This window comes from Ranitomeya variabilis, chromosome 3 (assembly GCF_051348905.1).
Source record: "Ranitomeya variabilis isolate aRanVar5 chromosome 3, aRanVar5.hap1, whole genome shotgun sequence".
Lineage (NCBI taxonomy): Eukaryota > Metazoa > Chordata > Amphibia > Anura > Dendrobatidae > Ranitomeya > Ranitomeya variabilis.
The window spans coordinates 205,766,793-205,791,651 of record NC_135234.1 but is presented as its reverse complement, the minus strand read 5'-3'; the positions used below and the strand labels follow the sequence as shown (position 1 = coordinate 205,791,651).

The following is a 24,859-nucleotide window of genomic DNA, read 5'->3' as shown; positions in this document are numbered from 1 at the left end:
GCAGCTTTTCCTGTATGAGCGGTCATGTGGTGCCGCTCATTACAGTTGATGAATATGTGGCTCCACCTCCCATAGGGGTGGAGCCGCACATTCAACACTGTAATGGGTGGCACCACGTGACCGCTCATACAGGAGAAGCTGCGGGGCGGAGAGCAAGCGTCGAGGGAGGCGGGTGAGTATTTTAATGCCGGCGGCCGGGCACACAGGGGGTGGGAGGGGGGAGGATGCCCTAAAGTTTATTTTAAACACAAAAAAAACAAAAAACAAAAAAAGATTTTTAATCCCTTCTCCCCAGCGAGCACTGGAGAGAATGGATGAATGGCGGCTTCAGCACCATGCTGGGGGGACAGCGCTTACTGTAAGCGCTGTCTCCAGCACGGCACACAGACTGCACACGGAAAACATCCGTGTGCGGTACGTGTTTTACACGGACCCATTGACTTTAATGAGTCCGTGTAATCCGTGTGCTCCCAAGAACACTGATATGTCTCCGTGTTTTCCAAACGGACACACGGTCCGCGAAAACACGCTGACATGTGCAGAGACACATTGATTATAATGTGTCTACGTGTGTCAGTGTCTCCGGTACGTGAGGAAACTGTCACCTCACGTACCGGAGCCACTGACGTGTGAAACCGGCCTGAACCTGTAGACTACTGTCATAAAAAAGAAGTGTGAAATTAACCGTGAAGCTATAAGGATCCTGGTGATTACCTTGATTAGCACGCGTGTATATAACAAATCGCTCTGAATTGTACAACTGGCAGGGTTCCAGTAATACTGCATTGTTTTTTTTCCCAAGTTCAATCATTTTGCTTTGTCAGTCACTAGATGCTAATCTACTTTGTTCATCTTCTGAACTTATGATCACCTCTATGAGAGCGGTAATCCAATAGTAGTGGATTTCTCTTGATCCGATTTCTTAACTGCTCAAATTAGAATCCTAAAGCGGAAGCAACATAAAAGGGCAAAGCCCTTAACAAAGTTCCGGAAAAATTTCATATATCTTGGGTACTCTTCGCATAAGGACTGAATGAAAAATGGAATAAGTAAATTATGTCACAAATTAAAAGAAATTCATGACAGTGCAAAAGCAAATCTGGGGTCTCAAAATGTATTGTTACTTATAGCATGTACGAGCAATATCATTTGAGATTTACAAATATGAATAGGTATGTAAAAAGCCTTGGTGACAAAACAATATACAGTGGGTATGGAAAGAATTCAGACCCCTGTAAATTTTTTACTCTTTGTTTCATTGCAGCTATTTGGTAAATTCAAAAAAGTTCATTTTTTTCTCATTAATGTACACTCTGCACCCCATATTGACTGAAAAAACCCCAGAAATGTAGAAATTTTTGCAAATTTATTAAAAAAGAAAAACTAAAATATCACATGGTCATAACTATTCTGTTCCTTTGCTCAGTATTGAGTAGAAGCACCCTTTTGAGCTAGTACAGCCATGAGTCTTCTTGGGAATGGTGCAACAAGTTTTTCACACCTGGATTTGGGGATCCTCTGCTATTCTTCCTTGCAGATCCTCTCCAGTTCTATCAGGTTGGATGGTGAACGTTGGTGGCAGCCATTTTCAGGTCTCTCCAGAGATGCTCAATTGGGTTTAGGTCAGGGCTCTGGCTGGGCCAGTCAAGAATGATCACAGAGTTATACTGAAGCCACTCCTTTGTTATTTTAGCTGTGTGCTTAGGGTCATTGTCTTGTTGGAAGGAGAAGCTTCGGCCAAGTCTGAGGTCCAGAGCACTCTGGGAGAGGTTTTCATTCAGGATATCTCTGTACTTGGCCGCATTAATGTTTCCTTCAATGGCAACCAGTCGTCCTGTCCCTGCAGCTGAAAAATGCCTGCATAGCATGATGCTGCCACCACCATGTTTCACTGTTGGGATTCTATTGGGCAGGTGATGAGCATTGCCTGGTTTCAGGGCCGGACTTAGCCCAAAAGGCGCCCTGTGCGAGACTGCAGGACGGCGCCCCCCCCCCCCTCCAAACTTTGAAAGAAAACAATAACTCTTTAATATTCACAACAACACGTTTACTTAGAAAACTTGTGTTTCCCTGCAAAACACTTGAAGAAACACTAATATTGCAATAACGGGAATTATAAAGTGCTTTAAAGTGGACCAAAAGGAAAAAATGACGCTTGGTCCAAAGCCATATGGGCTGACAGCCAATCAGAGTGCAGAGCGGCGGCCTGCAAGGCCAAACACCGCCCTGCACTCTGATTGGCTGTCAGCCCAACGCTGACAGCCAATCAGAGTGCAGAGATGATGGCCAGCATGGAGAAGAGTTCCGGACGGGTGGCAGCAGGTCGGGTGCCGTGCGGACCAAGAGTCATTCTATGACTTTTGATCCACCTTAATACTAAATAAAATATCTTAAAATATCAAATATAAATAATATAATAAATATGCAACATACATGAGAAAAACTGTCATTAAATATGTGCACAATTTTCAACCTTCAAGACAAAAAAATAAAAATAAAGTGCACTATACTGTAATCCAGCAACAACAAGAACATAATAACGTGCTACATAAACTGATTTAAAAAGCAACTTTCCGTGCTTTTACTTTGGCAAACTCATCAATAGTTTCATTTAAGTCTAGAGATGCCAACACATCATTTTCAATTGACAAGACTGCAAGTGAGGATAACCTGCTCTCTGTCATAGTGGACCTTAAATATGTCTTAATGAGCTTAAGTTTTGAAAAACTGCGCTCTCCTGAGGCCACAGAAATCGGGATGGTGCACAGAATCTGAAGTGCAGTCCAGGTTTGTGGAAAGTGCTCTGTAAACTCATTTTTGGTGAGGAAACCAAGTATCTGCAGCGGAGTCTCAACATCATCAGGGAGCACATTCCGAATGTGCCAGAGTTCATCAGAAAGTTCAGCACCATTTATGTCAGACTTATTGCCATAAGTCAGAGACTTCTGCAGTTCTACACTATGTGCCAACAAGTCTTCCCGTGATTCATGGCTCTTTATATCGTACAAAAAGCCCCATTTTTTATTATGAATACTGAGTTGCTGGAAACGCTCCTCCATTGAATTTAAAGCAGTATCCACCAACACATTGAAGAACTCAACCTTAAATTTCTGCTTTGCATCCACAATTGGTTCATCCCGTCCTTCATAGCTAAAAGTGGGTTTTTTAATTCTAACACGTGAGGTACTCTTAAATATGGGGTCCACACCATTTTCCTCTGCTATATTCTTTGCTCTTTGGAAAGAGCCTTCAAAACCATTCTCCCTGAATTTCTTAAGAAAATCATGGGTTTTTTCAATCATGTCTGCTGCTGTGATGAGGTTGGCGGTCTGGTTTTGCAAAGCTTTGCTCACAATATTGATTTGAAATAATATGTCATACCACACAATTAAGGACACCATGAATTTAAAATTAAGGATATGTTGGGACAACTCTAGAGCATCATGTTTTGTTTTTGGCTCTGTACTGCTGTCTTCAGAAAGGGCAAATAATGCCTCCTGTATACCTGCTAGATTTTGGATCAGTGGTTTGAGGCAGTTTATCCGGCATTCCCATCTTGTGGTACATAGAGGTTTTACAGTAAGACCTGATACATGGTCTGTCAAAACCTTCCATCTCTTGGCTGACCCAGCAAAAATAGTATATACACGCTGAATAATTCCAAACAGGGTTATAGAATCTATGTTAGATTCTGCTGCATCTCCAACCACTAAATTGAGGCTGTGGCATCCACATGGTACAAAAAACGCCCTTGGATTTTTTTTTAGTATGTTGGCTTGAACACCATTATTTTTGCCTGCCATATTGGCACCATTGTCATAGCCCTGGCCATGACAGTCATCAATATCTAGCTCTTTGCTAATTAGGAAATTAAGAATAATATCTGATAATCCTCTACCAGTTGTGTCTGTTACAGCAACATATCCAAGAAAATGTTCCCTGATCTGGCATAACCCAAGTTTAACATCAATAAAACGGATGGTAAAAGACATCTGCTCTTGATGGGCTAGATCAGTTGTACAATCAAGAATTAAGGAATAATACTTTGCCTTTTTGCATCTTTCAAGAATTTCACTAATAACCTTTTTGGCCATCAAATTAATTATTTCATTTTGAATAGTTTTACTACAGTAGTGGTCAGATGTCTCCTTTGACTTGACTCATCGCAGATGTTCTGCCATTACAAAGTCATAATTTCCTAATAACTGTACTATAGCAAGAAAATTTCCATTATTTGCGGTGTATAGACGATCAGAAGATCCTCGAAATGCCAAGTTCCGTTCAGCCAACAACTGAGTAATACGCATGAGTCTTTCCAGTACGTTTCTCCAGTGCTGCTGCTCTTTCTGTATTCTGCTCTGTAACTGATGGTCAATTGTTTTTTTGTTTTTCATGCGAAGCTGAACTTCTATCCACTTTGTTTCTGCTGAGTAATGGTTAATGGAAGTTTCATGGGCCTTTAACATCTGACTCATATGGCTCCAATCCTGTGATCCATCCAATGCAAGTGCCGTACGGGATCTTCTATCAAACAGTTTGCAACAAAAGCAAAATACTTTGTTCAAACTTATGGAGTACACCAACCACTTTCTTGCTCGTTTCACGCCATTGTCCAAAATTCTAGAGTAAAAGTCCTCTGAAAAATGTCGATTCCTCTCATCTCTCTTAAATTCTATATTTTTAAGTTGCACAGGGCCTGCTTCTACGATTAGATCAATTGATGAAGAATTTAATGTAGGCCAAAGTGCAGGATCTGAGTCAATGATTGCAGAAATTTCACTGCTTTCAGCCTCATCAATGCCCTCCACATGCTGGCATGTGTTATCCCCTTCTGATGTGAGGGCTGGTGTGGTAGACTGATCTTGTTCTACTGCAACCTCATAAACGTCTGCTATGGTAGACTCTTGGTCAACTTCGCTGATCCTAATTTTCAATGACGTTGATGGTTCCCCTGGCTCCAATGGGATTGTATCCATACCACTCCTTATTTCACATTCTTGCTGTGGAATATCTGATGTTGATTCCTCAGCAGTGCTCGGTACATTGGTGCCACCATGTTCAGAAGATTTTTCGAACAGTCTTTTTAAAGACCCTGCTTGCTTTTGATTTGCCTGTTCTGCTAAGGCCTTTCGCTTTCTGTTCTGTGCACCAGATGCTTTCTTAGGGCTCATCTTGCCTGACAAATGTTATTCTTCCCTGAAAAGGTTAGGTGTGGACCAAAAGTCTTATTAGTGCAGTCCACATGCTACTATAACCATCTATCTGCTCATTTAAACCTAAGGTGGCAGAGGTGAGCAGGTGATAAGTAACTAGAAACAAGTAAGCCACTGTACACTGCACAAAGTCTGGGAAGAGTGGGAGGGGGAGAAGGAGAAGGATGGATGAATACATTTAGCAGAGAGGAGCGGGAGGAAGTGAGAGTAGGGTGGCTCCTGAGCAATGCACCTAACCCCCAATTGCCCCCCCGGTTGCCATGGTTAGGTTAGGCACCATAGGGCTATTTTAGCCCCTTCTGCCCTGGACATAGTAGTATGTTACATGGTAGACCCATAGGACGCCTGAAAATCAGGCTAAACACCCTTTTGTGTTCCTAGAGCCATATGCAGTGGCGTACACACCATAGATGCGACGGATGCGGAAGCACCCAGGCCCGTGGCTTGGGGGGGCCCAGTGCCGCCCGCCCGCATCCATGGTGTGTCCTTTTTTTTTTATTTTTGCCACAAGCACAGTGCCCAGCCACACAATGGGCCCCACAGCAAAAGGGTCACAGCAATGGTGCCCAGCCACAGTGTCCGGACCCAGTCACAGTGACCGTGCTTGTGGCTGGGCCCCATTGCTGTCGCTGGGCCCTTTTCTTGCGGCTGGTCCCCTTTTTTTGTGGCTGGGCCCCATTGCTGCTGTTGGGCCCCGTGCTTGCTGCTGGGCCCCATTGCTGAGGCTAGGCCCCACCACAAGCACAGTGCCCAGCCACAGCAACAGGGCCCAGCCACACAATGGGCCCCACAGCAAAAGGGTCACAGCAATGGTGCCCAGCCACAGTGTCCGGACCCAGTCACAGCGACCATGCTTGCGGATGGGCCCCTTGCTTGCGGCAACACATAATACGTTTCCAAAATAAAGCTGCACCCCAACCCCCCCCGCCCCCCCCCACACACATAATACGTTTCCAAAATAAAGCTGCACCCCAACCCCCCGCCCACCCCCCCCACACATAATACGTTTGCAAAATAAAGCAGCACCCCAACCCCCCCCCGCCCCCCCCCACACTGCAAAAAGTAAGGCTGCACCCCAAACCCCCCCCCCACACACACCAAAAAATAAGGCTGCACCCCAACCCCACCCCCCCCACACACGCACACTGCAAAAAATAAAGCAAGCGGCACCCCAACCCCACCCCCCCCACACACACACTGCAAAAAATAAAGCAAGCTGCACCCCAACCCCACCCCACCCTCCACACACACCAAAAAATAAGGCTGCACCCCAACCCCCCCCCCCCCACACGCACACTGCAAAAAAGCAAGCTGCACCCCAACCCCCCCCCCCCCGGGGCGACCGCCAGCATAGTGGAGGCCATGTGAGGTGGTTATTACTCACGCTTTGCTTGGCTGAGTAACAGTTGGCTCCTCAGGTCCACCTCTGCTCTGCTCTTCAGTGCCGGGAAGAGAGCGGCGGGGCACGAGCGGGGACGTGTGGCGTAATCATGTCACACGCTGTGCAGCCGTTCTCTCCCGCCGGGGACAGCAGAAGGCGGAACTAAAGTTCCTCTGCGTGCTGTCCCTGCCCAGCGGGGAGAACGGCTTGCGCGTGTGACATTACGTCACACGCAGAGAGCCGAGCGACAGGGCGGGCGGCACTGGGCAGGAGCAGGCGAGCAGCAGATACAGATAGCGCAAATGGCGCGGCGGGGGGCGCCACAAGAGGTGCGGGCGCCCTCAGGCCATTAAGCGTCTACATTGTGATGTAATGTGACATTAATCTGCTGAGCTCAAATGCGCCCCTTGTATGCTAACGAGCCTTGGCGCCCTGTGCGGCCGCACAGGTCGCACAGGGCAAAGGCCGGCCCTGCCTGGTTTTCTCCACACATACTGCTTAGAATTATCACCAAAAAGGTCTATCTTTGCCTCATCAGACCAAAGAATCTTATTTCTCATAGTCTGGGAGTCCTTCATGTCTTTTTTTAGCAAACTCTATGCGGGCTTTCTCCCACGATTGCTCAGTTTGGCCGGACAGCCCGGTCTAGGAAGACTTCTGGTGGTCCCAAACTTCTTCCATTTAAGGATTATAGAGCCCACTTTGCTCTTAGGAACCTTGAGTACTACAGAAATTCTTTTGTAGCCTTGGTCAGATCTGTGCCTTGCCACAATTCTGTCTCTGAGCTCCTTGGCCAGTTCTTTTGACCTCATGATTCTCATTTGGTCTGACATACACTGTGAGCTGTGAGGTCTTATATAGACAGGTGTGTGCCTTTCCAAATCAAGTCCTATCAGTTTAATTAAACACAGCTGGACTCCAATAAAGGAGTAGAACCATCTCAACAAGGATCATAAGGAAATGGACAGCATGTGACTTAAATATGAGTGTCTGAGCAAAGGGTCTGAATACTTATGACCATGTGATATTTAAGTTTTTCTTTTTTAATAAATATGCAAAAATTTCTACATTTCTGGGTGCTTTTTCAGTCAAGATGGGGTGCAGAGTGTACATTAATGCGGAAAAATTAAACTTTTTTGAATTTACCAAACAGTTGCAATGAAACAAAGAATGAAAAATTTTAAGGGGTCCTAATACTTTCCATACCAACTGTTCATTTACAGTGCTGGCGAATATTTAAGTATTAAAGTGCCGTAAATGTGAGGGATGATGTTGGAGCTGTCCCAGAAACCATTCACAGCAGGCGTCAGTTATATAGTACTGCGGGCACCCTGTGGCATCAAAGCTAGGGGGATTTCTGTGACTTAAGAGGGTCCCAAGTCTGCATTTGTGTATATACCTATTAGATTTTGCCAACATTTTTTATTGACATGGATAATACACTGCAGTACAGATATATTGTAGTGCAATGTGAAAGAAATTGAGATACCTCATGCTCAAATTACTTGATTTTGTGCCTAGTGGAGTTTAAAAATTATGTTAAAATTAAATCTTCAAATGCCCTGATATAGATGCATTGGTAGAAAAGATACGATTTAGGATTGCAGTGATGAAAAATAAAGGCTGCTGTGTCCTCAAAGCCCATAATATTCTTATTGGGCAAAAACAAGGAGGAATAGCTTAAATCCTCAGACTAAGTTCACACAGCCACATAAAAATCGATTTTCAACCATAAAAAAGAGACATTTTTTCATCAGCAGTTAATTGACAAATTTCCTGTTAATAATGACAATGTATCAGTATAAATATGATGCTACATGCAGGATCCGTATGGGATCCTTGAATTTTGCACACCCATTGATTTGAATAGGCAAGTGTTAGGAGAGACTAATGTTCGTTGCAATTTTTTTCATGTGGACATTCGAGTGGTGTGAATAAACTGTCATGTGTATAGCTAAAATGAATAAAATTGGTCCCAGTGCTGTCCATGTTATGTCCTTTTTTTGATTAACTGCATTGAAACCGAAAATACGGACATGTGAACATAGCCTTATGGTTCTGACATTTAAACAATGTGGCCTTCAAGATACACTTACTGACTTGAGAAGTAAGATGTGACCCACAATTACTGACCACTCTGCTTCACTTTAGCACAGCTTCAGATCTAGTTTGCAGCAGTAAACTCTACCGACTGGCTGTGTCATTTGCCAATTTTGAGGTGTTTCTGATGTCCAGTCGCTGTAACAGTTGCACCAGCAAAACCAGTTGTTTGTCAAGTGTCTAATGAGCCAGTCTCTGGAATTAACATACCACTCCTGTAATAAATGCTATTCCATCCACCCACAGGTGTTATAATGACCAATATTTGTAACTGAATAGTTTCTTAAAAGAATATTTCTGCCCCCAAATTTGTGCCTTTTTTCATTTTGTTGGGTTATATAACTCTGTAATGACCCCTTGTATTTAAGGGGAATATGTCAGCTGGATTTCACCCTCCCCAAAGTATTTATATGCGCAGGTAGATCTTTCAAAGACAAGTCCAACAATAGCTTTACATGGCCAGTTCCTTCCTCCATTACTAAGAAATCAGCCTTTGAATTAATATGGAAAAGAGACTAAAATACTTTGGTAGATCTAAAGCCTCTTTCACTCCAGATCTATTCCCCACCCAGTGTCACCTCCTGCTGCTTGACTGACAGTTCCTTTGCCTGAAGTCACTCAATAGAGGCTGTCAGTCAAGCAGAAGTAGGCGACACTGGGTGGGAACTAATTTACTTAAATTGTTGGAACACCATCTACTACTACTATTTTCTAGTGGAGCACACTTATGTGAAGGCTGGGTGAGGAATAGAGTTGGAGTGACAGAGGTTTCAGATCTACCATAGTGCTTCAGCCATTTGTATATAAATTCAACGGCTGATTTCTTAGTAATGGAGGAACGGACTGGCCATGTAAAGGTATTACTGGACTTGTCTTTGAAAGAGCTACATGGGCATATAAACAGATTAGGGGAAAATCCTGATGACAGATTTTTCTCAGTGTGGTTTCCGTATGACCCGATATCACATCTCCCTGCATGACCAACTTCCAGAAGAAAACGCACTTGCATCCTGCATACCTCCTTACCTGTGCTGGTGATCTTGTAAGCAGTTTTAGCAAGTCACCAGGGAAGGAAACACATGCAGTATACAGAAGCTGTTGAAGAAGTAGGTGCAAACATGGCTGCTGCTGGAGAAAATCATAAGGTAGGAGTAAGGAAGAACTGCACCAAAGATTGGAAAAAATGCAATTGCTTTAATTAATCAGTGTCGGATTTATAGGACAAAAAGTGCTTGTGCAAAGGCTTGTCTACTTGAAAATGTTACCCTCCAATGGCTAAATTACATGCTTATGAGGGGAAGGCAAATATATGGCTTACCTTTGTCATCCAGGTTAGTATTTAACAAGAATAAAAACCTGGAAACTTGATTTTTGCTACATCTCAAGACTGTACAGAGCTTTATACAAACTCTGCACAAACATATAACCAATAAGGAATGCTGGGAGATTTCAGCTCCGAAGATTGTAGAATTGTGAATGCATAATGATAGGACAAAGACTGTGATATTGTACAACTACTCAACTCTTTATGTAGAATCAATCAATAAAATTCTGTTTAGGGCAGTCCCACACGTCCAGATAATTCCGGTACCAGAGAAATCGATACCGGAATTATCCGTGTCCGTGTGCCCGTGCGTTTCTGCGGCACATCAGTGTGGCACACGAGCGGCACACGTGTGCCGCCCGTGTGCCGACTGGGTACCACACGCACCGTGCAGGAGACAGCGCTAGAGATAAGCGCTGTCCCCCCCACGTGGTGCTGAAGCCGCCATTCATATCTTCTCTGCAGCAGCGTTTGCTGTAGAGAAGATATGAATAATCCTTTTTTTTTTTTGTTTCTCGTGTTTAACATAAAGATCCATGTCCCCACCCCCCTCCCACCCCCTGTGCGGCCGCCCGCTGTTATTAAAATACTCACCCGGCTCCCTCGCAGTGTCCTGTCCTGGCCGCAGCTTCTACTGTATGAGCGGTCACGTGGGGCCGCCGATTACAGTCATGAGTATGCGGCTCCACCTCCCATAGGGGTGGAGCCGCATATTCATTTCTGTAATGGGCGGCCCCACGTGACCACATACAGTAGAAGCTGCGGCCAGGACAGGACAGCTTACTGTAGCGCTGTCTCCTGAACAGCACACGGACTGCACACGGACAACGTCCGTGTGCGGTACGTGTTTTACACGGACCCATTGACTTTAATGGGTCCGTGTAATACGTGCGCTCCCACGAACACTGATATGTCTCCGTGTTTGGCACACGGAGACACGGTCCGCAAAAAATCAATGACATCTGCACAGATGCATTGATTTCAATGTGTCTACGTGTGTCAGTGGCTCCGGTACGTGAGGAAACTGTCACCTCACGTACCGGAGCCACTGACGTGTGGAACCGGCCTTAAAGGTAGACATATGAGACTTAATAGATCACATTTTTGGTTGGCTATGATTAAATGTTACAATGAAAATTAACACATTTTTGGCGTGATATAATAATAAATTACACTGTTTGATCATCAGCTTCACATTGTTTTTTTACCCTTCATGTTTCTTTTCAATCTTAAAGTGGTATTCACATCTCCAAGCTCCAAAATCCTATCCCAATGTAGTTTCTACAAGACTAGGGAGGTTCCCACCCCTCCTTGTGAGCCGTGCACATAAAGGCCGTTCTATGCTACGTGTCCACATTGGACATTTCCTTTCTGAATCCTGCTCATACAGGTACTATACATATGACCAGGTTTTTAAATACATCAGACAGGGATTACATACATTAGCTAGGACTGCTCTGATATGGGTATACCTTGACGTTTGGTAGAGCGGCTTAATATACATTTTTTGCAAAAAACGTATCAACCAAATACCCTGTGTTTTTGCATTTTTTTTACTAGCACTTGCTGTTTACTGATATTTTCTGCAACAGAGTATTTTTTGGTTTTACTGTGCCTTTTTTGTGTTCCAGTTTCTTGGTGGTGTGAACATGTCCCTACAGGCTTGTTCACTGAGTGCACGGCTCATGTGTGTGTTGTAATAATAATATTAACAAATACCTCCAATTGAAAATGTAGTATAGTTCTACTGATTCACTATGCTGCTTACCCCATGTTCAGGGCATTGAAGTAGCTTAGGTATCTATGGGTATGACCACTCATATAGCACTCATATAGTGATAGTTAGTTACTTTTCAGTGGTCGTAACCATGGATATTGAATCTACAGTTAGTGGTCGTAACCATGGATGTCTAGCTGCATAGCAAATCAGAAGAACTATACTACATTTCTTATTGGAGGTATTTGCTAATATTATTATTACACCTACTACATATTGGTATATGATCTTGAAGATGCGAATACCCTATTACGTCAAAGTTAGTGAATAAAAATTGTTGTGTTGATGAGGATGTAAGTTTTACTGTAAGATCATATGCACATGAGTATTTGGTCAGTATTTTACATCAGTATTTATAAGCCAAAACCAGGTGTGGGTGATAAATACAGAAGTGGTGACATGTTTCTATTATACTTTTACTCTGATTGTCCCACTTTTGGGTTTGGGTTACAAATACTGAGGTAAATTACTGACCAAATGCTGAACATGTGAATGTGGCCTAATGTAGAGACCTTTTTATCAATTAATCATTAAGTTAAAATATAAAAAATAAAGAAATCTGAAACATATGAGACAACGGTAGTTTTATTGTTTGTATATGACAAAAGCAGACAATACAACCCAACTGTCAGCAATACACGACATGAAATGGTCAGTCACAAAACTGTCAAAGTGTTGGTAACTAAACAAATGAATCTATAGTCTTGCTGTGAATATCCACAGGTACAGGGCAGCTGCACCGTATATGTTCATACTGAGGGTTTTTTAAAACCTTAAAGGGGTTTCACAAGTTTTAATAACATTTTCAAACATCTTAAAATAAAATAGAAGAAAGCTACTAAATTTAAAAAAATCTGCAAAAGTGACTAAATACACAAATACAGTAGAAAACAACAGAATTCATCTAGTTCAATAGTGTGTATAATCCTTAGACCTTCTCATTGAGTGACATCATCCTCCTAGAAGAGGTCTAATCATCACATGAGATCACAGTTCCAGAGCATCTTTTCTTATAAATCTGAATGGATGGTTCCTCTGGTATTCTTACTACACATTTACGAACACATTGGCAACTGGGTGCAACCTGTTATGGTTATGTCTTTAAACTGTCCAATCAGTGCTATGTAAGGACACAACCCCCTGACTAAGTGGAATGGAAACACCCCCCCATGGTCAATTTACTATGAAATATTCGGAAATATAACAGAGGAAAGGCACAACACAGACTTAGGAGAGAAGATGTTGCAGAATTGTTAATTAATGAGGAATTCAACTCTTTACTAAGAGATGTATCAGAATACCTGGCAGGGTTTCTTTTAAAGTGGTTGTCTGGTTAAAACAAGTTACCACCTACCCATAGGAATTGTCTTAACTTATTGATAGGTGGGGGTGTGACCACTGGGATTCACACAAATCAGCAGAATGGTGCACTTTTATCCCTGTTAAAATAGAGTAGCAGTGCGCTCCATTCATTCTCTATGAGGCTTTTTCCTGCAGCCCCTTAGGGAACTGAATGGAGTGGGTGTCCGAGCTGCCGCGCTATTTTGTCATGGGATTAAATGTTCTCCAATCTACTGATTGGCACAGGTCTTGTCAGTGGGGCACCCTCTGATCATTAAGCTATCACCTATCCTGTTGATAGGTAATGACATATTTTAACTACCGTATTTTTCGGACTATAAGATGCACCGGACCATAAGACGCAACCCAAATTTTCAGAAGAAAAATAGGGAAATCATTAATGCGTCAAATGAGGGTCCGTCTTACAGTCCAAATTATTCAGCTTTCCTGGGGGTAGGGTGTGATAGGGAGCGCTGGTGGAGCGGGTTCAAAGGAGGGGTTTGGTAGTCTGGCTCATCCCAGGCTGGTGCAGTAGGCTCGGTGGTGCGGGGGCTCTGCCATATTGTGAAAGCCCCCACACATCCATCCCAGGCTGATGGGTGGCAGTTTCGCAGATGATCGGTAGTGCAGGGGCTCCACCGACATTTTGTGAAATACTGGATCCCCCGCATTTCCATTGCTGTAATGAGTTGGCCTCCATGAAAATGGCCGCCGAAGGCTGCGCATGTGCAGAATGACGGTGCCATCCATTTTCATGGAGACCAACTCATTACAGCAATGGAAGTGCGGGGGCCTGGGATGGATGTGTGGGGGCTCCGGGATGTCCACAAATGCCCCCGCACCACCCATCATCTGCAAAACTGACGCGCATCAGCCTGGGATGTGTCTCTTGGTAAGTGCATCCGGTCTATAAGACGTACCTCCATTTTCCCCAAAAATGTTTTGGGAAAAAAGTGCATCTTATAGTTCGAAAAATACTGTAATCAACCCCTTTAAGGCTCTCACCTTTTCAATGCAAAATTTGTTTATCGGCCTCATCCAATTCCCTATTCTCAAATATATAAAGCACATTAGTAAATAAATAAAACCCCTTCAAGGTGCAAAACAACAGAAAAAATGGAGAAAGTAGAATATAACACTAGGTCTGATTAGCGTAGGAGTAGTGAGATCGCTAAATGACGCAGTTCCCAGTCTTATCCTCCATGAGACTGATAAAACATCTTAAATCAGAGCATGTATTATACATTGCACTCACCAATACCTACAAGGTATATAACATCCTTTGGAGTTCCATCAAGGAGTCCTTTCAACCTGAGACAGGCGCACCGTGTCCAGGATACAGACAATCATGTGGATCATACTATATTATAACCCTTTAATGGCCAGGCCTGAAATACTCATAATGACCAACCAAATTTGTTTTTTTTTCCTGCTTTTTTCTCTCCACTTTTCAGCAGCCACGACTTTTTTTTTCACTTATGTGGTTCTCTGAGGCTTTTATTTTTTTTTGTGTAAGACAAATTGTTATATTTTTCAGTGCTGTTTTTGAGCAGAGTATTGAAAAAAAAAAAAAAAGTTTTTGGTTTAGATTTTTTACTGTTCATGATTCACTCCAAATAACCTGAAATTTTCAGGTTACCATAGTTGTTTGAATACCTAATATGTGGTTTTTTTTTTGCTCTATGTTATAAAATATATTTTATATGAAAATAATATTTTTTATTTTTTGGGGGGGAGGGGAGATTTTTTGTGGTGGGAATTTTTTTTATTCCTTTTTTGGAGATGTTTCTTATGAAAATATTGCACAATTTGAAATTTTTTCCGGGGAACTTTTTTCCTTATATTCTTCATTTTTTACACTGTAACTGGGGCATCCATAGGAGCACCATTTACAGGGAAAAACTGACTACTACAGTGATAGAAGTACTGGCAGAGCTGATCTCCATTTGCTAGGACCCAGCAGCTCTGCTATGCCGAAAGAGACCCTGCATTCATATGATCGCTGGGTCCTACAAAAGCATCGTCAGTGCTAATGTTTCTATTTAGTACATAGGGCTTATTGAGCATTATGTAGCCAGAAAAAGAGAATAAAGAATTTACGATAAACCACTTCTGTCTTCTCCCTAAAGTCCCCGGCTATGTCTGATACCCATCCACTCGACCTGCTCCTGCTAGGATTGCAAGAGCAGGAGCTTTAACCTCGCACGGTAAACTAATAATGGCACAGGATTAAAAATCAGGTTAAAGTACGTGTAAATTTACGGCTCTTAGTTGTTATCATGCTAAAGTGGTTACCCAGGAATTAGGTTTTTTTTTCTAAAAGGCAAGGAATGTTTTTTTTTTTTTAAACAATCATTACTCATTCCACCTAACTCTCTAGCTCTGTTGCTCCAGTGGTACCCTACTGGTTGCGACTCGGATTAACATTATCTATTTAGTGTAATTGTATAAAGATAACCTGTCACTGCTTCTGACATGTCTGTTTTAGTAAAGGCATGCATAGCCCATGAAATGAACAAACTGGAGCATCTATTCTTAAAATTCTGCATTGTGTGGCTACTCTGCTATTGCTCCTGAAAATGTATAAATAAATCGACAACTTGGTTTTCTTTTATTATTTATTAGTTTTGCCCCCTCATCATCACTGATTGCAGTATCTGAATATGTGTGAACCTCCAATCGCTAACGCCGAGTTGTCAATTTATTCACAAATTACTTGAAGGATAACACAATGCCGTTTTTCCTTGTAGAGTTGCAATAAACGATGCCCCAGAATTGTTATTCCATAGGGAATATAAGTATTTAGTGAAATTGATATTTTAGGAGTAATGACGTCTTCTAAATTCTCTAAAAATGTTGTGAAGGTGTTCGCCCATTGTTTGGTGTCAGGCCATTTATCGATGGCACTTGTGTCCTGCTGTAGCCATTATTAATCAGTCCTGGGCATGTCATAGGCAAAGTCCGCAGGAAAAAGGATGCACAGTGATGGAAACACAGACATTATTTCTTTCACCCCGGGTGATCTAGTCTACGGTTGTGATTTGTCTGTGGTCGTTCTGTGATCTCCATCCGTTTACCATCATTCTGAATCATGTAGACAATGTGTTTCAGGTCCAAACTGCGGGTCAGGACATCTAGGAGCACCTCATCCTTCTGTACACCTCCTATAAATTCCTCCAGGGATAATTCACCTAGAAACAATATAGACACAAATGAAAAATAATATTTTGACTCAATTTGATCTGCTTTCCATTGGGGTTTTCCCTCAACTTTGGGCAATAGATTACTTTACTGTGTTCTGCAAAAAAAAAACAACTAAAAGTGCAGAAAGATGGAGTACTAATTTTCATATTTATGATTTACTGCATAAAAGTGAATGGATACACTTATGAATAACATCTTTGGGCATTCGGATATAATCCCAAGATGACATGCCGAGAGTAACAAACGTGAATGCTTCTGCGTATTCTTTTGGGAGCCTAAGCTGTTAGCAGCAGAATCCATTCATTCTTTGTAAGATTTTTATTGTTTTTCAATATCGTTTTTCACGTCTATTTTGCCACCCTTTATTGTAAGGTGCTTCAAGATACGTCTTTGCTAAATAAACTGCCTCTTATCATCACTGTTCTTCTAGTAATCTCTATCAGTGTGACCTCTGGTGGAAAGCCCTGGTAGGTACAAGAAGAGACACTAAACCTGCTCAGCTAGTCCTATTAGGCCACAATTGTATTAGCAGATAAGTCTAAGTCCCTTACGTAAAGGCAGTCTAATAATAAGAAAAAAGCATGAAGATTACTCACCATCGCCATTAATGTCAATTTTGTCAAAAACCATATCTGTGAATTCCTCTGCGGTCATCTCATCATTACATCTGTTAATAGCCCTGATAGCCTGAAAAACAGCAACAAGTTTGGTTGAATGCTTCATTTTTCAACTTTATGTCTGGGGAAAGTTGAAATATGGTGTATAGAATTTACAGGTCTGATCTGCTAGAAATCCTCTCACCTTTATTATATTGAGAAGTTCTCCTCTGTCTATGCAGCCATTCCCATCCACATCGTAGAGCTTGAAGTACCACCGCAGCTTCTGCTCCACTTTGCCTTTCAGGACTAAGCTCAAAGCAGCTACATACTCCATAAAATCCATATAACCATCCTGAAAAAAAGTGTTCAATGAGTACATAAGTCTATTATTAGTGTACAGTATCCACTGTGTAAGGTGTCTATATCTGTCTGTCCGTCCGTCTGTCATCTGTCTACGTATGTAAGAAAAAAATTGGAGCAGCACCGTAAACAAAGCAGTGAGGGCAAAGATTCCCAAACAATTATCCGGCTGTAATATAAATAAAAATAAGAATAGCAGGCAGCACTCCAAAAAGTTGTAAGTGAAAATGTGGACTTTATTAGCCCATATGGTGTGGCAATGTTTCGGCTGTGAACCATCAACCGAAACATCGTCATACCATATGGGCTATAGAAGTCCACTTTTTTACTTACAACTTTTTGGAGTGCTGCCTGCTATTCTTCTATGTATCTATCTATCTATCTATCTATCTATCTATCTATCTATCTATCTATCTATCTATCTATCTATCATATTTAGTTGCTTCTTTATGATATAAACTTTGCTGATAACATTCCATTCTGGTCCATATTGATTGGACAACTACAGACAGCCATCACGGTACTCTGTGTGATGGGATGTGGCATTTTGGAGCTCTGTATAAGAAAACAACCCTTTTAAAATGTTACTGTACCTTAGGGATGCAGACTATTGATATGGCAAATGGAGCTCTTTCTCAGGCCCCAGAGTGGCCTCTCTGCTGCTGATCCCATCTTTGCAGCATTGATGTCACATCTAAAGAGCTTGTAACTGCTGCAAACAATCACTGGGTTCAACAACTTGTGCCATCTGCATGGGCAAAGCCACCGAGCCCAGTGATTGGCTACAGTGGTTACAAAAGCTGTAGACGTGATGTCACTGCTGAAGCCGAATAATGAAGACTGGAGCAGCAATGTAGAGGTAGTGCTGGACCTTGGGAGGATGAATTACAGTTTTCAGTTTATTATATAAGACCTCTGTAATCCTATGGTACAATAACATTTTAAAATGGACAAACCTTGTAAGACTTCAGAACTAAGGAATTGTATAAAGTTTGAAAGTCATCCCATACTCATAGGATAGAGGACAACCTCCTGATCACTAGATGTCCAACCACTGGGACCCCACCAGTCCAAAGAACCAGGGCACTGGAGAGCACCATGTGAATGCAGGGGAAGCCAAGCATGTGCACCTCCACGCCATTTATTCCTTATGAGATCAAAGGATATATCTGAGTGCAGGGTTACAAAGGGTTTCTAGCATAAAAATGTTACCACCTATCCAAGGGACAACGGTGCCTAGCCGTCTCCAGCAGTCCTATGGGGAATGAATGAAGCAGAGGTTGTGCATGGTCCATTCAAATGGGGGACAAATGACCTCTGTTTTATTCATTCTCTATGGACTGCTGGAGATATCTCCATTTGCACTCCTATGGACAGTCATGTCTTCTCGTTACTGGAATACCTCTTTCAATTCCAGCGATCAAGTGGGGTCCCAGTGATCAGACAACCCACCCTTATTTAATGTATCAAGTCTTTGGATAGGTGACAACTTTTGGTTACCAGATGGCCCCTATAAGTCGATCTGATGCAATGAATCCAGAAAATATGAGTAAGCCCTGATATAGCCGTTCACAAATATGTATGCTGCTGTGTAGGAATTACAGCATTAGATGCTGGCTATTTAGATAAGTGACAACCTTATCCTCCTTCTTACTCTGCTCTATTGTCGAATCTAACTTCCCTATTATAGGAGAACTGCTGACCGAAGCAGGGGAAACATGAAACAGGGAAAAACTATAGGTATGTTTAATGACCCCCTTAGATGTGACGATCCATGCTGTTAAATGACTGCTGGTCAGATATATCCAAGTCAATTGATGGTCATTTACTTGTCCATTTAGGTCGATAAATGTTCTATACGCAGAGAATAATCACTCTGTGTCCATAGAACTTCATGTTATCAGCAGCACCTTTACCAGGACGTTATACTGCCAATAATAATTATTTTTAATCTGCCATAAATACCATTTTTCCAGACGAATTAGCTTTTTGCTGATAATTAGGTATTAACATTCTTACAACACTTGGCTCATCTCTTTAGAGAGAGTATAAGGCTGCGTTCACATGTAGCGGCCATACTGCAATTTCCTAGCAGCAACCTTGTGCTAATGCAGTTTTTTTTACTCTTTCTAGGGAAATAGCTGTTTGACCTGCAAATCCACAGTGCCATTATGATCTGGTGAAAGCCATTTTCCTATAAAATGAAGTGATTGTTCAAGGAAACAGTAAAAGAATGGAAACGGCACAGGGCTGTTGAGGCCAAAAGCTGCAGTGTGACCACTACGTGCGAATACAGCCTAAAGGAACAAGAGTCATATAGGTGGTTCTCTGCTCAGCATGATTGACAGGTCCCTCACTATGTATGGATAGAGAAATGTATGTCCATCAAGCCGTGCCGAGAGAGGTAGCGCCTCCACAATGAATTTTCCCCTATTCCGGGCTTGTTCTTCAGCTACGTTTTTTCGAAAAACCTGTAAAGTATGTCTCATTGTAATGAAGGCGCCAGTCCTTATTTTGTGCTTCCTGTGGTTTAGGCAGGATAAATCTCCTGAATGATTCCCAGTAAGCCAATGATTCCAGTGATGGGATTCCGCTAAATACATCACTGTAATACTGTAAGTGTAGGTTTCCACAGGTCACGGCCATGACTTATACTTTCATTTTTTCTTTTTAACCATTGGCCAGAGAAATTAAAATAAAGCACAATGTCACCTGGAAACGTGCCATAGAATTTGGGACCTATGCAATTTTTGACATCCAAGTCAAGGCAGAACAAGGCAACAGATTTTAGGGTTGCTGACAATTTTTTTGGCTTTAATTTCGCTGGGCAATCAAGTGTGTGTTTGTACGCTGGTGGTTGTGTCCTAGTTGAGCTGGGTGGAGGTAAACAAGTTGGTGGCCGGTGCCATTTAAAAGAACAATCTGGTACATAGGCATTAAAAAGTTTCAGAAATAACATTTATGTAGGGGTTTGCCTGCTGAGACCCCACTGATCTTCAGATCGGAGGTCTCCAAGTCCAGTGTATCAATAAAGCAGTAGTCCACTTGTGTGACCAACATTCTTATAGAAAGTTAATGGAGAGGTGATCATACATGGACATTACAGCTCCAGTCCTATAGGTATCTCTGGGACTCCTTTTTAGAATTGGGGTCTCGGCAGCAATTAATAGTGTGAGGTCAGGATCCTTTACGGACACTCGTGTGAACTTACCCAAAGACTCATAATAAATGTTCTATGTGGGTGGCTCACTGCTGCACACCGGCCATATGCTGTGACCCGTGTACTGGAAATTGTGCTGTACAGTAAAATAAACATCCAAAAAGTCTAATGAGTCCATGACTCTATAAGGGGCAATATATGTGGATACCTAAGATCTTTGAATTTGTAGAACTAGCACTTGATTGCAACCTTTCTCTGATGGGTGTGATTTAACTGTATTGGGTTTAGGGGAACAGGTCGGTGTGGAATTGTCCTGCAAAAGACCGATTCTGAACTATGGGCAGCCTCATGTTTAAACCTATTACTTGTCATGGAGGTTCTGTGTGTGACTTACTGCTGCATTCTGTCTTAGATCCACAAGGTGGCACTCTTTTGTGACTAATGAGAATATTTTCTTCAAACCTGGCTTTAAACAGCAACATACAGTGACATAGGCAGAATGGGCACTACTTTTATATATAAGGGGCTGATGCATGTGGCATATGATCTTTTTTTGTGGCTGAGTGGGTAACTTGAATTTGTTTTGAGCAGTTTCAGAGGTTTCCAGGATTAATCACTGTAACTAAAAACAAATCTGTTTTTAAAGGGGTATTCCCATCGCCAAGATCGTATCCCAAAATGTGATGTGTAATAATAATAATATTAGCAAATACCTCCAATTAGAAACGTGGTTTAGTACTTCTGATTCGCTATTTCGCTTACACCATGTGAAGGGCATTGCAGTAGCGTAGGTATTGATGGTTATGACCACTCATACAGTGACAGTTAGCTGTTAGTGGTCGTAACCATGGATACCTAAGTTACTGCAATGCCCTGCACATCGGGTAAGTGATATAGCAAACGACAAGAACTATACTACATTTCAAATTGGAGGTATTTGCTATTTTATATGATTATACATACGACATATTGGGATTTTGGAGATGGGAATACCCCTTTAACTTACTTAAAATGTTGGCAAACGTTCTGGTACTTGGAAACATTTTCATTAAACACTTCAAATAATCTCTTGACTTCAAATAATCTCTCCTCATCTGTGAAAATTTGTAAATGGGGACTTCCTATTTTATTAATTGCTTTATTCTTTACTAGCACCAATATGTTCTACAGTATTGTACTAAGGATGTCAGCACTCACACAAGTCATTGTCCTTTGTATGACATTTCTGTATTATTGTACTAGGGAATTATTACATCCCGTCAGGTCATCTTATCATTAAATAGACAGTGCAGTATATCACATGGAGGTACAGACAAGTTACCTTGTTAAAGTCAAATGTGTTGAACATTTGTTCAATATATTCGTTGGATGCTGGACTAAGGTTCTTGAGTCCGAAGAACTGCTTGAATTCATGTTGGGTTAACTGACCAGATGGACACTCCGTCATGAACTTTTTATACCATCGGTGAATTTCTGTGGCACTTAGCTCCTCTACTGCTTTTCCATCCATATTCCCCATTTTTTAAGTTAAAGTCTTGTTGTATTTATCTGTCTACAAAATGTGGATCCCAAAAATACAAAAAAAGTATTCAGTAAAAATTACATTTACTACTTTGTTCCAGTAATCAGGTTAAATTTTCTTAATCCTTATAAAGAGTATTCTGGATAAAACGCCCAAAGCTTGAAGGAGTCCAGTCTGTGTTCTTCAAAAGTCCAAATGAAAAGACAGTAAAAAATGGCAAAGCTTTACTTAAGGAACCACGCAATTTGACTGCTGACCAATCACAGGGCTCCTCGGAAAAGGAACCCCTCGTGTCTATGCAGGTGAAAAGGAAAAACAAACCCCCCACCCCCTATTGAATAACCTATCTGTCGTGATTAAAGTGAAATAAGATTACAGAAGAAGGTAGTTTAGGATGCCCCTGAAGGGATTTGTAATCTTTTAATCGCAGATCTAGCTCTGACATTGTTAATGACCTATGAATGCTCTAACAATAGCATAAAAAATAAAATTATAATTGTTTCTTTTTTTTTTTGCAGGTAATCATTATAATAACTTTAGTAATTGTAATGGTTATTAATGAGTGGCTAAGGTCATATACACTGCTCAAAAAAAGTAAAGGAAACACTAAAATCCCACGTCCTAGATATCACTGAATGAAATATTCCAGTTGTAAATCTTTATTCATTACATAGCGGAATGTGTTGAGAATAAAACCTAAAAATTATCAACGTAAACCACAACTAATATCCCACGGAAGGTCTGGAGTTGGAATGATGCTCAAAATCAAAGTGGAAAATGAAGTTACAGGCTGATCCAACTTCATTGGAAATGCCTCAAGACAAGGAAATGATGCTCAGTAGTGTGTGTGGCCTCCATGTGCCTGTATGACCTCCCTACAATGCCTGGGCATGCTCTTGATGGTCTCCTGAGGGATCTCCTCCCAGACCTGGACTAAAGCATCTGCCAACTCCTGGACAGTCTATGGTGCATGGTGGATGGAGCGAGACATGATGTCCCAGATGTGTTCAATCGGATTCAGGTCTGGGGAACGGGCGGGCCAGTCCATAGCTTCAATGCCTTCATCTTGCAGGAACTGCTGACACACTCCAGCCACATGAGGTCTGGCATTGTCCTGCATTAGGAGGAACCCAGGGCCAACCGCATCAGCATATGGTGTCACAAGGGGTCTGAGGATCTCATCTCGGTACCTAATGGCAGTCAGGCTACCTCTGGTGAGCACATGGAGGGCTGCGCGGCCCTCCAAAGAAATGCCACCCCTCACCATTACTGACCCACTGCCAGACCGGTCATGCTGAAGGATGTTGCAGGCAGCAGATCACTCTCCATGGCGTCTCCAGACTCTGTCACATCTGTCACATGTGCTCAATGTGAACCTGCTTTCATCTGTGAAGAGCACTGGACACCAGTGGCGAATTTGCCAATCCTGGTGTTCTGTGGCAAATGCGATGCATCCTGCACGGCGTTGGGCTGTGAGCACAACCCTCATCTGTGGACGTCGGGCACTCAGACCATCCTCATGGAGTCGGTTTCTAACTGTTTGTTCAGGCACATGCACATTTGTGTAGAGTCCGTCTCATGCTACCACAAGTGTTAAAGCACAACCAACATTCAAAAGTGACCAAAACATCAGCCAGAAAACATTGGTGCTGAGATGTGGTCTGTGGTCCCCACCTGCAAAACCACTCCTTTATTGAGTGTGTCTTGATAATTGCCAATAATTTCCATCTGTTGTCTAATCCATTTGCACAACAGCATGTGAAATTGATTGTCAAACAGTGTTGCTTCCTAAGTGGACAGTTTGATTTCACAGAAGGTTGATTTACTTAGAGTTATATTCTGTTGTTTAAGTGTTCCCTTTATTTTTTTGAGCAGTGTATATATATATATATATAAAATATATATATTAGAAGGTCATAACAAGATGCTAAGCTTATTTTTTTCTATAAAATTGCAACAATAACATGGCTTAGTGTTTGAGTATTCATTAGTATTATATTATGGAGTGCACACTGTCACGATTTTCCAGTGCTGGAAGAAGACGTCGTTAGGAATTATTGATGATAATATTTTAGTGTATATGGACTATCTGTGAAAGCACATAACAATGTTAGACTTTTTCATACATACAGGTTTAAAAAATTGTATGTAAAATCATTCTGTGACCCAATCATTAAGATTTTATATAATTTCTGTGTTCATACATTAGCTTAATTTTTTACATTTTGTTCTGATGCGCAACGTATGATTAAAGGATAACACAATTGTACCATTCATCATCCTGTAATTATATTGCCTTGTAATTTATGACTTTTCCAGCAGTCTACACGGTCATGCAAGTATCATTGCTGCTTTGGACATACTGTAGGGTAATGAGAAGGTGTTTACTGATCTGACAACTCTTTTACATAAAACTGTAGATTAGGAAAGCAAATTACATAAGAAGTCACTTCTGATCTTAGGTATATTTTCAATAGGGAGGGAGGTAGCATCAAGAAATGCTACAGAAAAAAATGGTACAAAAGGACTATATGAGCCTCTTATCAGGAGACTGTACTTGTGATGGTGTCAAGGGGTTATTTCTATTTTTTGGAGGAAACAGAGAAAGTACTATTGGGTTGTCTCCTATAGTAGTAGAAAAAAATGTCAAAATGTCTTCAAACTGCAGGTTATTAAAGCCCATAGAACACACTATACGAACATATTTTAAGGTTTTCAAATCTGTGATAAAACTTGATGTATACTTAGATTTTTACTAAAAAGAGCGTTTTATAAAATCAAATGGTCGGTACTTTCAATTGGATTCTTTTTAGGAGCCATAGAGTCGGTACTCTGATTTGAATTCTTTATGGGCACCATACGGTCGGTACTCTCAATT

At 41.7% G+C, this 24,859-nt stretch overlaps 1 protein-coding gene across 1 annotated transcript; it reads right to left on the bottom strand.

Moving 5' to 3' along the window:
* Positions 1-13,109: 13,109 nt before the first annotated feature.
* GUCA1A (guanylate cyclase activator 1A) lies at positions 13,110-22,162 on the bottom strand. The gene is made up of 4 exons (XM_077295014.1): positions 21,781-22,162; positions 17,142-17,291; positions 16,937-17,027; positions 13,110-16,327 (listed from the first exon to the last, which is right to left on the bottom strand). Exons 1-4 carry the CDS (start codon positions 21,976-21,978, stop codon positions 16,146-16,148), a joined length of 621 nt encoding a protein of 206 aa, XP_077151129.1. The 5' UTR covers positions 21,979-22,162; the 3' UTR covers positions 13,110-16,145.
* Positions 22,163-24,859: the final 2,697 nt, after the last annotated feature.